The sequence below is a fragment of the Nicotiana tabacum genome, chromosome 19 (genome assembly GCF_000715075.1).
Source record: "Nicotiana tabacum cultivar K326 chromosome 19, ASM71507v2, whole genome shotgun sequence".
Lineage (NCBI taxonomy): Eukaryota > Viridiplantae > Streptophyta > Magnoliopsida > Solanales > Solanaceae > Nicotiana > Nicotiana tabacum.
The window spans coordinates 142,555,346-142,570,089 of NC_134098.1; the positions used below are offsets into that span (position 1 = coordinate 142,555,346).

Consider the following 14,744-nt stretch of genomic DNA (forward strand, 5'->3'; position numbering starts at 1 on the left):
GGAACTCGACATAATTTTCATGAAATCCGAACACTCATTCCGATACGAGTTCAACCATACCAATTTTATCGAATTCCAATAACAAATCGACTTCCAAATCTTAAATTTTTGTTTTTGAAAAATTTTACAGAAATCTTGATTTCTTCCATTAAAATCCGAATTAAATGATGAATATAATCATAGATTGATGAAATATAAACACTTTAGGATATAGAACACTTACCCTAATCCATATGGTGAAAATCCGAGCTCTATAGCTTCAAATATGTCAAAAATGGTTGAAACCTCAAAATATAGCTACTGCCCAGGTATTTACTCTTCGCGATCGCGAAGCACAAAAATTTTTAGCCCCAAAATTTCTCTTTGCGATCGCGGAAAACCAATCGCGATCGCGAAGAACAAACTCCCCCAACTCTTCCAGACATCCTCTAGTTTAATGGTCATAAGGTTTTGTACGAAACTTCAAATTGCAAATGGTTTAACTTTCTGAAGACTAGACATCAAGACCTATAACTTTCATTTGTTGATCATCTCCTAATTCTTTATAGATTTCTAGATATAAGCTTTCAAAGTAAGCCATGTGCAACAGAGATTTCCAAACTCTTCCCAAATAGCCTATAGTGTATCCACCATAACGTTTTGTATACAACTCCAAATGACAAATGGTTTACTGTTCTGAAAACTAGACATCAAGGGCTACAACTTTCGTGTTTGGATCATCTCTAAATTCCTTATAGATTGCGAGATATAAGCTTCCAAAGTTGGGCCAGTGCAATAGAGATTTGTTCTACGCGATCGTGATTCACAAGGCCCCAAACTGCAGTTTGCTCTTCGTGAACGCGACCAAACGTTCGCGATCGCGATGCACACCTCTGTAGGCAGAAACCAGCAATTAAAAATGGTCTAAAAATGGTCCGAAACCACCCCGAAACTCACCTGAGCCCCTCAGGACCTCAACCAAATATACCAACAAGTCCTAAAATATCATACGAACTTAGGTGAAGCCTCTAATCACATCAAACAACGCTAAAACTACGAATCACACCTCAATTCAAGCCTTATAACTTTGAACTTTCAAATTCTATATCTTGTACCGAAATAAATCAAATCAATCCGAAATGACTTCAAATTTTGCACACAAGCCATAAATGACATAATGAAGCTATTCCAATTTTCAGAATCGAATTCCGACCTTGATATCAAAAAGTCACCCCCTGTCAAACTTCCCAAAAATTCAACTTTCGGCATTTCAAGCTTAATTCCACTACAGACCTCCAAATAATTTTTTTGACATGCTCCTAAGTCCAAAATCACCATACGGAGCTATTGACATCATCAAAATTCGAATCCGAGGTCGTTTACACATAAGTCAAATCTCTGGTTAATTATTTTTTCCATTTAAGCTTCAAAAATGAGAATTGTTCTTTTAATTGAATTTTGAATCTTTCAAAAATCAAACTCGACCACACTCACGGGTCATAATACATATTACGAAGCTGCTCGATACCTTATGTCACTGAACGGGGCATAAATTCTTAAACGACAAGTTGGGTCGTTACATCCAGGAGGCAGGATATGGGTAGTATAGGATCAAACAAAGGTGGGGTTTGAGATGTTTCGAATACATGAGCAATATATTGTAAGACAGGTGACCATGAACTAGTACAGAATCAAGTTTAACTTTAGTGCTGTTTATAGAATGCATACTATACAAGACAAGAAGATACTATGGGAGGATTTGAGGAGAACTATGGCTGGAGACAATGGCCCGAGCTTAATAATGGGGGATTTTAATATTATTCTATCTAGTGAGGATAGAGTGCAGGGGAATGCAGTACAAGAGATAGAGGTAAGAGATTTCAAAAACTTCATAATAAATGTTGGTTTAGATGAACTCAGAACAGTGGGGAGAAAGTTTACTTGGACAAATAACCATGTTCATAGTATAATTGATAAAATACTGGTAAATGCAGAGTGGATTAAAAAAATGGCCTACCATGGAGGGGATCAATATGTACCTTGGTTTTTCAGATAATTGTCCTTTAAGCCTAGTTATTGATGACACTAGCCAAGAAGGTAGGCGACCTTTCAACTTTCTCAACAGTTTGGAAAATCACAAAGACTTTGATGACATAGTTAAGCACTGCTGGAGAAAGAGGCAACGGGGAACTGCAATGCTAAAGGTGTGGAGTAAGCTCAAAATGCTAAAAGGAGATCTAAAGCAGCTGAACAATCAAGAATTTAGCAGTATTGGGCACAAGATCCAAGTAGCAAGGAATAAATTAGAAGGTATCCAGGCTCATATGACAATTCTAGGTAATGACAATGAGACAATATTACAAGAAAAGGCTGCAAAACTTGAACTGGCAAAATGGTTGGAGGTGGAGGAGAGTGTACTGAAGCAGAAATCAAGAATCAAGTGGCTTAAACTAGGGGATTCTAACACATCATACTTTCATGCCTGTATGAAAAATAGGCAAGCAAAGAATCATATTGGCAGACTAATCAACAGTGTAGAGCAAATACTCCAAAGTGTAAATGAAGTAGAAGAGGACATACTGAGTTTCTACAAAAAGCTACTTGGCACAAGAACTTCACAATCACCAGTGGTTATCCCAGAGATCATGCAGAGTGGTTATATGTTGAGCAGGCAGCAAAAATTACAACTAATCAAACCAGTTACTAGAGAGGACGTAAAGAAAGCAGTACTAGACATTGATGATAATAAAGCACCGACATGTGATGGATATAACTCCTATTTCTTCAAGAAGACATGGCATATACTCGGTGATGAGGTTACTGCAGCAGTGATGGAGTTCTTTGAAAATGCAGAAATATGTAAAGCCATTAACTGCACCACTATTACCTTGATACCTAAAGTCAAGAACCCAACTAGCATCAAGGAGTTCATGCCTATATCTTGATGCACAGTGCTCTACAAGATAATATCAAAAGTTCTAAAAGCAAGATTACAGGAAGTTATGCCAGACCCAATAGATATTTGCCAAATAGCTTTTGTCCCAGGTAGAATGATTACTGATAACATCATTATGAGTCATGAATTGGTTAAAGGTTATGGGAGGAAGAACATATCGCCAAGTTGTATGCTCAAGATCGATATGTAGAAAGCTTATGATTCTATGGAATGGGTATACATTGAGCAAGTGATGAAACTGCTGGGATTCCCTGAAAATTTTGTGAAGTGGATAATGGTGTGTATTAGTGCAGTTTCCTACTCTGTTATAATTAATGGCAAGCCAACTAAACCATTTGAGGCAAGGAAAGGACTTAGACATGGGGATCCCCTATCATCAGTTTTATTTGTGATGGCCATGGAGTATCTGTACAGAATACTGAAGCCACTGAAGGAGAACAAGAAGTTTAAAGTTTACCCAAAATATGCTAAAGTCTAACCTAGTACAATTAGGATTTGCTGATGATCTACTTCTTTTTTGTAGAGGAGACATACAATCAGTCAAGATTCTTCATCAACAGATTCAAATATTCTCTGCAGCATCAGGACTAATTGCAAATCCAAATAAAAGCTATATTTACTTTGGAGGAGTGAACAACATGACACAGCAGCATATTATGGACATGCTAGGATACACTAAAGGAGAACTACCTTTCAGGTACCTAGGTGTCCCATTGAGCACAAAGAGGCTATCACCTATGCAATGTGAACCCTTAATTGATAGAATGTTAAGCAATATCCAATGTTGGACAATAAAGTTTGTTTCATATGCAGGCAAAGCAATGCTAATCAAGAGTGTTCTAGTTGCAATTCAAATATTTTGGGCTCAGATCTTTATTCTGCCAAAGAAAATTATCTAGTTCATAGAAACAATATGCAAGAGATTCTTATGGCCGGGGACTGCTGAACCTACCAAAAAGGCATTGATTTCCTGGGATAAACTGTGTTTTTCAAAGGTAGCAGGAGGGCTAAACTTCATAAATGTGGAGTTGTGGAACAAAGCAGCTATTTGCAAGTTCTTATGGAATATTTGTACAAAGAAGAAAAAGCTGTGGGTATAGTGGATTCACGCATATTACATAAAGGGGAACACTATATGGAACACAGAACTAAAAAGTGCATCGTGGGTTATCCAAAAGATATTCAAGGCAAGAAGATACTTTGAGGTTACTGGATATACAAAAGAGGAGGTGAAAAAGATGGAGAGATTCTCTGTGAGACACATGTACAAAGCTATGCAAGGGAAATTTCAGAAGGTGTCATGGAGGAAACTAGTTTCTAACAACCATGGACTTCCAAAGTGGATATTCATACTAAGGTTGGAAATACAAGATAGGTTAGCAACAAAAGAAAGGCTAGCAAGATGGGAATCATTGCAGACAAAATATGCTCACTCTGTCGAAGAGAAAATGAAACTTTAGAACACTTATTCTTTTACTATTAAGTGTCAACAAATATATGGCAGCAGCTTCTACACTGGCAAGGCATTCAGAGAACAAAGAAAGATTGGCGGGAAGAGCTGAAGTGGATAGAAAAGGTGGCTAAAGGTAAAAGTAGAGGAGCAGCAATATGCAGAATGGTATTAGCAGCAGCAGTTTATCATATTTGGCAAGAGAGGAACAATGTCATCTTCCAGAAGAATAGGAGATCTACTAATGTTATTCTCAGACTAATCATCCAAGAAATACATGTTAGAGCCAAGATGTTTCCTAGGTTAGATAGATGCATGATTGCACTGAATTGGTACCCAGATATAGTTTAGGTGGAAAAAGCAGTAGGAGAGAAATTGTAGCAAGGCGAGATATCTCCGGGCTTCATGTCCAGCAGGAGTTGCGATAGAAAGCTAGTCTCAGTTTATTTAATAGTGTGTAAATACTTATACTTGGTAAATAAAATCCTTTAATTACCAAAAAAAAAGAAAAGAAGGAGAAATCAATTGCAATTCATCTACATTCGGAAGTAAAATAAGTCAGATAATAGAATAATATATTTAGTGCAAAAACATCATTTTCCTTGTGTATTTTGTTGGGTGAAAAACATTTTCCTCAAAAAAATGTATTCTGCAGATTGTGCTTTGCATCGTAAAAGCATTTTCTGGATCATTTGCAAGCGTTTGATTGGTTATAAAAATAGGTAACATATTGTACCAAGCACACATGGGATACAGTTCAATTCTTTATCTGTTGATAATGTTCTCCCCTCACCCTTTGGAGAGCTCCTCGCAAGCCATGTGCAACAAAGATCTATAAGATTATGTCCCCCTTGTCAACAAAGTAATATTGTATTTAAGCATTAATTGCATCTTAAACAAAAGATGAGCAGAAAAAGAGAGAAGCAACCTGTAGGCTGTAGCCATACCCCATTTAATTTATATTTCCTGTCTAATATTGCGTGCTATTTTTAATATATTTTCACCTTTTTGAAAATCTAATGGACCTTTCTTTCTTAAAATAGAATATAAATGTTTCTTACATTTGACAGCAAATGCAATCAGTTAAACCAAAGTAAAAACAAAGAAGTATACATATGCTAAGCTTGCCCATGAAAAAAATATTTCCGTTATAAATTAACTGATCTCAAGTAATTCTGAAATTTTAAGAAATGAACTTGACTTTACTTGATGGGAAAAAATCTTACATTTTTTCAAGGAGGAATATATCATTTCTTGAAATTGAAGATAAGTATATTATTTTATTCCTCGTCAAATATTAGGATAATAAAAACTAAAATGCATAACATAAATGTGCTTAAAATGGCACCTTCACGGAAATTCCTTACAAAAAATAAAGGTAGGGACTAGAGCTCCAATCATAGGCCAAGCATATAAATAGACGTAGGATATCAACAATTCTATTCATCCAGAATTAATAAACCCTAGTAAGTGAAAGTGAAAGAAACTACTCATCCAAATATCTATAGAAAAGTAAATGAATCCCGCTAATGCAACCTTCTCTTTCTCTGAGCTTGATTTCCTTCAATCAATAGAAAACCATCTTCTGAATTATGATTCCGATTTTTCTGAAATTTTTTCGCCGATGAGTTCAAGTAACGCATTGCCTAATAGTCCTAGCTCAAGTTTTGGCAGCTTCCCTTCAGCAGAAAATAGCTTGGATACCTCTCTTTGGGATGAAAACTTTGAGGAAACAATACAAAATCTCGAAGAAAAGTCCGAGTCCGAGGAGGAAACAAAGGGGCATGTCGTGGCGCGTGAGAAAAACGCGACACAAGATTGGAGACGGTACATAGGAGTTAAACGGCGGCCGTGGGGGACGTTTTCGGCGGAGATAAGGGACCCGGAGAGAAGAGGCGCGAGATTATGGCTAGGAACTTACGAGACCCCAGAGGACGCAGCATTGGCTTACGATCAAGCCGCTTTCAAAATCCGCGGCTCGAGAGCTCGGCTCAATTTTCCTCACTTAATTGGATCAAACATTCCTAAGCCGGCTAGAGTTACAGCGAGACGTAGCCGTACGCGCTCACCCCAGCCATCGTCTTCTTCATGTACCTCATCATCAGAAAATGGGACAAGAAAAAGGAAAATAGATTTGATAAATTCCATAGCCAAAGCAAAATTTATTCGTCATAGCTGGAACCTACAAATGTTGCTATAACTGTATTTAATTTGGAAGGAATTAATTAAGGTTATTCTATGTCTTTGTATTAGAATTTAGAATAATTCCCTAAAGCTCCTGAAGAACGAAACTTGTAAACATCTCTCTGTCTCCGTATCATGTTCTAATTTAACATGAAATTACATGAGCGCATCATAAATATAACTAAATCTGTTCGATATATCAGGATAATAATTTTTCATTAATTAGTATATTTCTATCAACGACAATATGCTTAGTATGGAGGAATATATAGCTGAATCAGCAAAGCTGGACAGTTGCTTCAGAACTTTCTAAGATAATTATGTAGAAACGTCTCTTTAAAACTTTTTGAAACAATTTGTATTTGGATATCTGCTCCCCATTTAACGAAGTAATTTTGAGTACATTTTTTTGTTTTAAAAAAAACACTTTATCAAATAATTGGAGAATACAAAAGTGCAGGGAACTAATTTAATGTACATTATAGATGGCGAACTCCAGCACTGACTGGCTGAGACTCCCGTGCAGTAGGAGCGGACTGAGTCGGTATTCGTCTGCGAGAGGCGCACATGAGGGCAAGTCAAAAGAAGTACTAGCACATTTTTGAAAAAGGTGTGTATATGATACTTAGACGAATTTCGCATCGTTGATAGGTACAGTACATACCATTCTTGGGAGAGGCAGAGATATGAAACGTGCATTCCACCTAATTACTTGATCTTGATGCAAGCAATTTAAGCAATATAGAGGCATATAATCTTACTCTTATGATACCTTTGACTTTATAATCTGTGCACGAGATCCAAATATGATATAACCGATAAAATTAGACCAATTATATATATAAAAGATATTTATAGTGCCAATACTTAAAATTTAAATTCTGTGTACATATATTGGCTTTTGAATTGCTGCCAAAATCGGGAACTATGCCTTCGAAGCAAAATAATTAGCTGCAAAAAAAAAAAAAAAAAACTAGCAGCTCCATCCAAAGTGGTAGAGATATTCCTTTCCACGGAGTAAACTGATAAAGAAAAAATTTGAAGAAAAAAAAAGTTTTTTTATAAAAAATTAAGCCCACTAGGAAATTCAGCAAAAATAAGCCCGTTGGTAAAATTGATCTAAGAAGCATCAAGGTTAAAAATATTCGATGTCACGACCCCAATTTCTCTCCGTAAGATGTCGTGATGGCACCTAGTCTCTAGATTAGGTAAGCCTAACAATTTGCGCAATAACTGAATATAAACTGACCTCAACCCTCAACACATGAAATATAAATAAGAACTGCGATTCAAATAATTACAACTCCCAAAACCCGATAGAAATAAGTCACAATCTCTAAAGAGAAAATGTTAAGTGTATATATACATCAGAGTCTAGTAAAATAAAGAAAGCAACATATTAAGGATAGATAGGGACTCCGAGGTCTGCGGACGCTGGCAGATATACCTTGAAGTCTCTACGTACGATCCAGCTCACTGGTATCTGGTTTGGTAGAAAGAACCTGGATCTGCACAAAAAAATATGTAGAAGTATAGTATGAGTACACCACAACGGTACCCATTAACTGCCAAGACTAACCTCGGTAAAGTAGTGATGAGGTCAGGTTAGGGCCCTACTAGAATAAAAAAGAAACAAGACAGTAGATATAACAATATAATGAAATGACGAGGAATTTAAACAATGAGAAGTTACAGAAAAGTAACAAAACAACGAATAAAGGTAAACAACCGGGGCGCTCTCGAGATACCGTCTCGTAGTCCCAAATGTAAATGCACAATAGGGGGAGCTCCCGAGGTACCGCCTCGTAGTCCCAAAAGTAAATATGCAACAGCGACACTCCTGAGGTACCGCTTCGTAGTCCCAAAAGTAAATACACTACATATAACATACGGAACAATGAGTTTACAACAAGGACTCATATAGTTAAAGACTAAATACAAGATCAAAGAAGCAGGTAACTCAACTAAGCATGTTGCAAAAATTGCAAATAAGAGTTAAGACACGTAGGCATGCTACATTAGGATAAATATGATGACTACACAGGCTAGAGTAACTCAGTTAATGAATTAAAAGAAAACTACTCAGCAAGAACCAGATTCTTCAACATTTAACCTGAGTACGCACTCGTCACCTCGCATACACGTCCTTCACGTATTGCAAATATCATAACAATACCAAAACCTAAGGGCAGTTTCCCCCACATAAGGTTAAACAAGTCACTTACCTCAAATCTCGCTCAATCAGTCGATAAGAATGCCTTTCCCTCAACTTTCCAACTCCAAACGACTCAAATCTAGCCAAAAGTAATTACATATTATAAATACAACTACAAGAGGGTTTGAGGCTAATATTCTCAAAATGACTGCCAGAGTCGTTACATCCTCCCCCTCTTAAAATAAATGTTCGTCCTCGAACGAGTATAGGGACATACCTGAAGTGGGAAAAAGATGAGGATATCATCTACACATATCATGCTCGGTCTCCTAAGTCGCCTTCTCGACCGGATGACCCCTCCACTATACCTTCACTGACGCGATGTTCTTTGACCTCAACTTTCGGACCTGCCTGTCCAAGATGGCCACTGACTCCTCAACATAAGATAGATCCTTGTCCAACTGGACTGAGCTAAAATCTAACATATGAGACGGATCGATGTGATACTTTCGGAGCATGGAAACATAGAATACTAGATGAACTGCAGCAAGACTAGGTGGTTGTGCAAGTCTGTAAGACACCTCTCCAACCCTCTCAAGAATCTCAAAAGGCCCAATATACCTACAACTTGTCACGACCCAAAATCTCACCTGTCGTGATGATGCCTATCTCAATACTAGGCAAGCCGACAATCTCAATAAACTCCCATATCTTTTATGTTTAAAAATAAAATGATTAAATTCAGCGGAAGAAAATTCACAAATACATATATAAACACTCCCAAAACCCAGTGTCACTAGGTACATGAGCATCTAATATGAATACAAGTCTGGAAATATGGTCCATAATAGTCTGAGACTAAATGCAGTAAATACGAAGGTAGGGAAGGAGAGGCAAGGTCTGCGAAATACGGCAGCTACCTCTGAATCTCCGAGAAGTCAATCGTGCGAAAGAATCAACACCCGCTATATCCGGGAATACCTGGATCTGCACACGAAGTGCAGGGTGTAGTATGAGTATAACCAACTCAGTAAGTAACAATAATAAATAAGGAACTGAAGATAGTGACGAGCTACACAGTTATAGTTCACTTTCAATAATTCCACCAAAGAATAGACATGCTTCCAAATCTAGCAGTTTAAGTCAAACCAGTTTTATACAGTTCAAGTTTATGTAATCCGGATATAAAAATCTTTCTGAGAATTTCACAACAATGACAGATAGCAACTAAGTGCAACAACAAATGAAAATCAAGTATAGCCTCTCAGGGCAACAGTCACTCAACTCGTCACAACAGCTCAACCATTCGGCTCTCAGCCCTTAGCACTCACACTCAATGGATACCCGCGCTCACTGGGGGTGTACAGACTCCGTAGGGGTTCCTACATACCAAGCGCAATAATCCGCACAGACAACTCACGTGCTGCACGGATAACTCACGTGCCATAATATCCCGCACGAACAACTCACATGCTGCACGGATAACTCACGTGCTATAATATCCATACCTCACCGACAGGCCCTCGGCCTTGCTCAGTCATCAACCTCTCTAGTCTCTCGGGCTCTCGGCAATCACAAAGATCAGCCCAAACAAAGACAACATAGTGTATCAACAAAAATCAAGAACGACTGAAATATGATACGCAAGAAAACTCATGACCGAGTACAAGGCATCAATTAGTAAATAATTTAACAAGTACGCGACCTCTGCGGTTCCCAACAGTACTATCACATAGCCTAAGCATGATTTACAGTCAAATTTCTTTAACACATAGAGAGAGCATATAGCTAACAACAAGTTATTCAACTTTACAGTTTCATGGGACGGACCAAGTAACAATCTCCTCGGTGCACGCCCGCACGCCCGTCACCTAGCATGTGCGTCACCTCCAAAATAATCACATGACACAAAATTTGGGGTTTCATACCCTCAGGACCAGATTTAAAACTGTTACTTACCTCAAACCGTAAAATTCTTATTCTGCTAAGCCTTTGCCTTGTGAATTGGCCTCCAAATGGCTCGAATATAACCATAAATAATTCGATTCAGTCAATAAAATTTATTGAAATTAATTCCATAAGAAAATGCTAATTTTTCATTAAAATATAAATTTTAGCTCAAACATCGCCCGTGGGGCTCACATCTCAGAATCCAGTGCAACTCATAAAATACGATAACCCATTTAATTACGAGTCCAACCATACCAGTTTTACTCAAATCAGACTCTGAATCGACACCGAAATCTCAAAAATTCGTTTCTATGAGATTTCTAAAAGTTTCCCAAATTTCAATCTCAAAACACTAATTAAATGATGAAAAAAAATGATGGATTCGGGTATCTAACCATTATTGAGTTGAGAACACTTACCCCGATGTTTTCTCTGAAAATCTCCCAAAAATCACCTCTCCTCAAGCTCCAATTTGACAAAAATGGAAAATGAGATGAAGTCCCCTACTTTATAACTTACAGTTCTGTCCAGCCCCTCGGCCTTCAGTCCTCGGCCGTCGGCCCTCGATTTTTTTGACCTCGATTTTCTCCAGCCTCGATTTTCCAGTTTGACAAAAATGAAAAATGGGACGAAGTCCCATGCTTTATAACTTACAGTTCTGTCCAGGCCCTCGGCCTTCGGCCCTCAGTTTTTATGACCTCGATTTTCTCCATCCTTGATTTTTATGACCTCGATTTTCATGCCTCGATTTTTCATGACCTTGGATTTTTTCATGAACTCGGTTTTTCGTGGCCTCGATTTTTCCAGCAGCAGAAATTTCCAGTAGCTGTTTAAGTCCAACTTTTGATCCGTTAACCATCCGAAACCTCCCGGACACAAACCATATATGAATTTCAATCATAAAACACGCTACGGACCTGCTCGCGCACTCAAAACATTGAAAAGAGGTCATCTTGACCCGATATTGACCATGGTCAAACTCCAAAATTTCTTAACCTTACTAGTCTCTCAACCAATGATCCAAAACAAAATACACCCAAGCCCCTCGGGACCTGTCAAATCATACCAACAAGTCCTATAACATCACACGGACTTATTCGAAACCTCAAATCATATCAAACAACGCTAAAACCCGGAATCATACCCTAATTCAAGATTAAGGAACTTAAGAATTTCCAACTTCTACATTCCATGCCGAAACCTTTCAAATCAATTCTGATTGACCTCAAATTTTGTACACAAGTCATAAATGAGATAACAGAGCTATGAAAATTTTCAGAACTGGATTCCAACCCCGATATCAAAAGGTCAACCCCCCGGTCAAACTTTCCATAAATTCGACTTTCACCATTTCAAGCTTAATTCTACTACGGACCTCCAAATAATTTTCTGGACATGCTCCTAAGTCCAAAATCACCATACGGAGCTATTGGAATTATGAGAATTCAAATCCGAGGTCGTTTACACATAAGTCAATATCTGGTCAAGTATTTCAACTTAAGCTTCCAACATGAAATCCATTCTTCCAAGCTAACTCCGAAATACCTTAAAACCAAAACCGACAATTCACACAAGTCATAATACCTCATAGAAAGTTATTCAAGACTTCAAATAGTTGAAAGGAGCGTAAATGCTCAAAACGACCGGTCGGGTCGTTACAATCTCCCCCACTTAAACATACGTTCGTCCTCGAACGAGCCAAGAGTTGTTCTTAAGCCTTTAAATCACTATTCCTCCTTACCATGCACATACCTGGGGGTGATCCCACGTCACCTTATTCTATATAGGCCTCACAATATAACATAACTGAAAATTATTAATTTAACCTTAGCCCAAAACTTGGAGCCTAATTTCTAACACCCAAAATTCTTTCCAAGATCTAAATCTCACACACCGTATAAGTCTGAACAAGTTGTATCAAGCCATAGCCATAACCCCAGATATAATCACATTACATACTACACAACTCACATGCTCGCAACACCATTCCCGATTACAGTAATTACTCCAAACCAACCAAGTACAAGTATTAAACCTTATATCAAGCCAAACCTTCTGAATATACCGTAATCAAACCTGGTAATACCCATTATAGGTCCAATGACCTTATATTATTAAACACAACTATCCCGCAGATACATCACATCAATATAACTCAAGCCACAACTACGCAATACGTGTACCCAAATATGGGAGATGTCTCAAGGAAGAGGACCGTATTGCAAGTTCAACAAGCACCACCATAACCGCAATGTTACAACCAACTCCTCAATTTCTTGAAGGGGATAACCATAGACGCATATGCACAATTGAAGAGGAAGGAAATTAATAAATTAGATAAATTATCATAGAATTAGAATTCCCACACACGGCACAGACAACTCACGTGCCAATAATATAAATCGCCTGGCATGGTCACAAGCCTTCAGTCCCAGCATATCATACAAGAGCAATTTAAAAAGTACACATGTATATGATAATAAAATAAGATTCTCATGCTCCTGGACTGGTATAAATAACACGTTATAGCGTAAGCATGTGCAAAGTCTGTTATCACACTTCAAATCGGCAAGTTAACGCAGAAATAGTAACCACCCCGTTTATCCAGGGGAATTAGCCTCTTTGTAACCTCAAATGTAGTCCAGATAGTTCTCAACAAAGGTACGAACACGAGAAATGTTATAACCTTATGCTTAACAGTCAACTCTAGGCATATCATAGCCTAAGCATTCTTTTGAGTATAAATACTTGCCCTGATGCCCGCACATTGGCTCAAACCTCACATATATGCACACTTATAGCGCGTAGCTATCACAAATACTTAACGCCACTAGTGCCTCCACTGAGTTAAAATAAAATACTCACCTCAAACAGGCCGCAACCCGAAATAATATACTTCTGAGAACTCCTAGTCTCCAAATTCATCAAACACATGAATCACCGTAACTGATCCCAACTCCAGCACTAGTATGACTAACACATCTTCCATTCACGATCTTCCCATAAGGAATACTTTCATAATTCTTCCGTGCCACATAGCGATAATTTGAATATCAGCAATCTATCAACCAGGTGAGTACTGCAATACTAATGAACTTCCGTAAGTCAAAACACAATGCACCTTTTGAAATGCGCACCCTTCTCAGGGATTATCGAGCAGTTATAACATTCATCTAATTATCTGAAATTGACTATTCTATCCAAAATTCGTGATCTTCCTTTCAAGAATGAACTGCCACATTGTACATGTAAATCTTAGTCCCGTGCCACACACCACATCTATCCTGCCATCATGTGATAAGCAAGAAAATCTCATTACCAACTTTGGGTAACCAACAAATTACATACCCGGTCATTCAGTAACCTTCATCTTGCTTCCTTCCAGGAGGAATTCATAATACACAACACGTTCCCTACACCGGTAGAATATATCCAGTCCAACCCATGGTAGAAACTATTAAGAACACTTTGAAATCTATTTGCACATAACCAAGCTATCAAAATTGAATCCCTCTAACTCGACCAAGCCACGCAGGTCACCAAGCCCAAGAATATTGCCACCAAAATTTCTGTAAAGTCTCACAACATCATAAATTACCCCATAAATACCACAACTGTAACACTCACTCTAAAAATACCTTATGTGAATTTAAAATTGTTCTTCTTTCCTTTCTTATACTGAAATATAGAATCCATAGTAATACAAAATTACCACAAGTCCCGACACCTTCAAATGCAAATCTTAGATTTTATCCATACACAAGTCCGGAAACATTCTCAATTGCTATATATAATTCTCAAACCCACTAGAATTTTCTCTGGAGTCACCCACTTTGCTCAAATCTAAATTGCATCGCCCAAACAGGCCGAAAGGCACAAGCCCCATTAGCACAACAACCCCCAAAGAAGTAACCATGCCTTAACACCACCAATCAAATTCATACTTCATGCACACTACGTTCTTCGAAATAACAATTTAATCATTCCATAATTTTCGTATTTCTATAAAGTGCCAAATAACCTGTATTCAGGAATTTCCTTACTCGAGTCATCCTCAATTTCCATCTCTG

The 14,744-nt window shown here is 37.9% G+C and overlaps 1 protein-coding gene across 1 annotated transcript; it reads left to right on the forward strand.

Moving 5' to 3' along the window:
- The first annotated feature begins 5,889 nt into the window (after positions 1-5,889).
- Positions 5,890-6,758, forward strand: LOC107799680 (uncharacterized). Its single transcript, XM_016622819.2, has one exon. The coding sequence runs from the start codon at positions 5,902-5,904 to the stop codon at positions 6,583-6,585; it is 684 nt and encodes a 227-aa protein (XP_016478305.1). The 5' UTR covers positions 5,890-5,901; the 3' UTR covers positions 6,586-6,758.
- Positions 6,759-14,744: the final 7,986 nt, after the last annotated feature.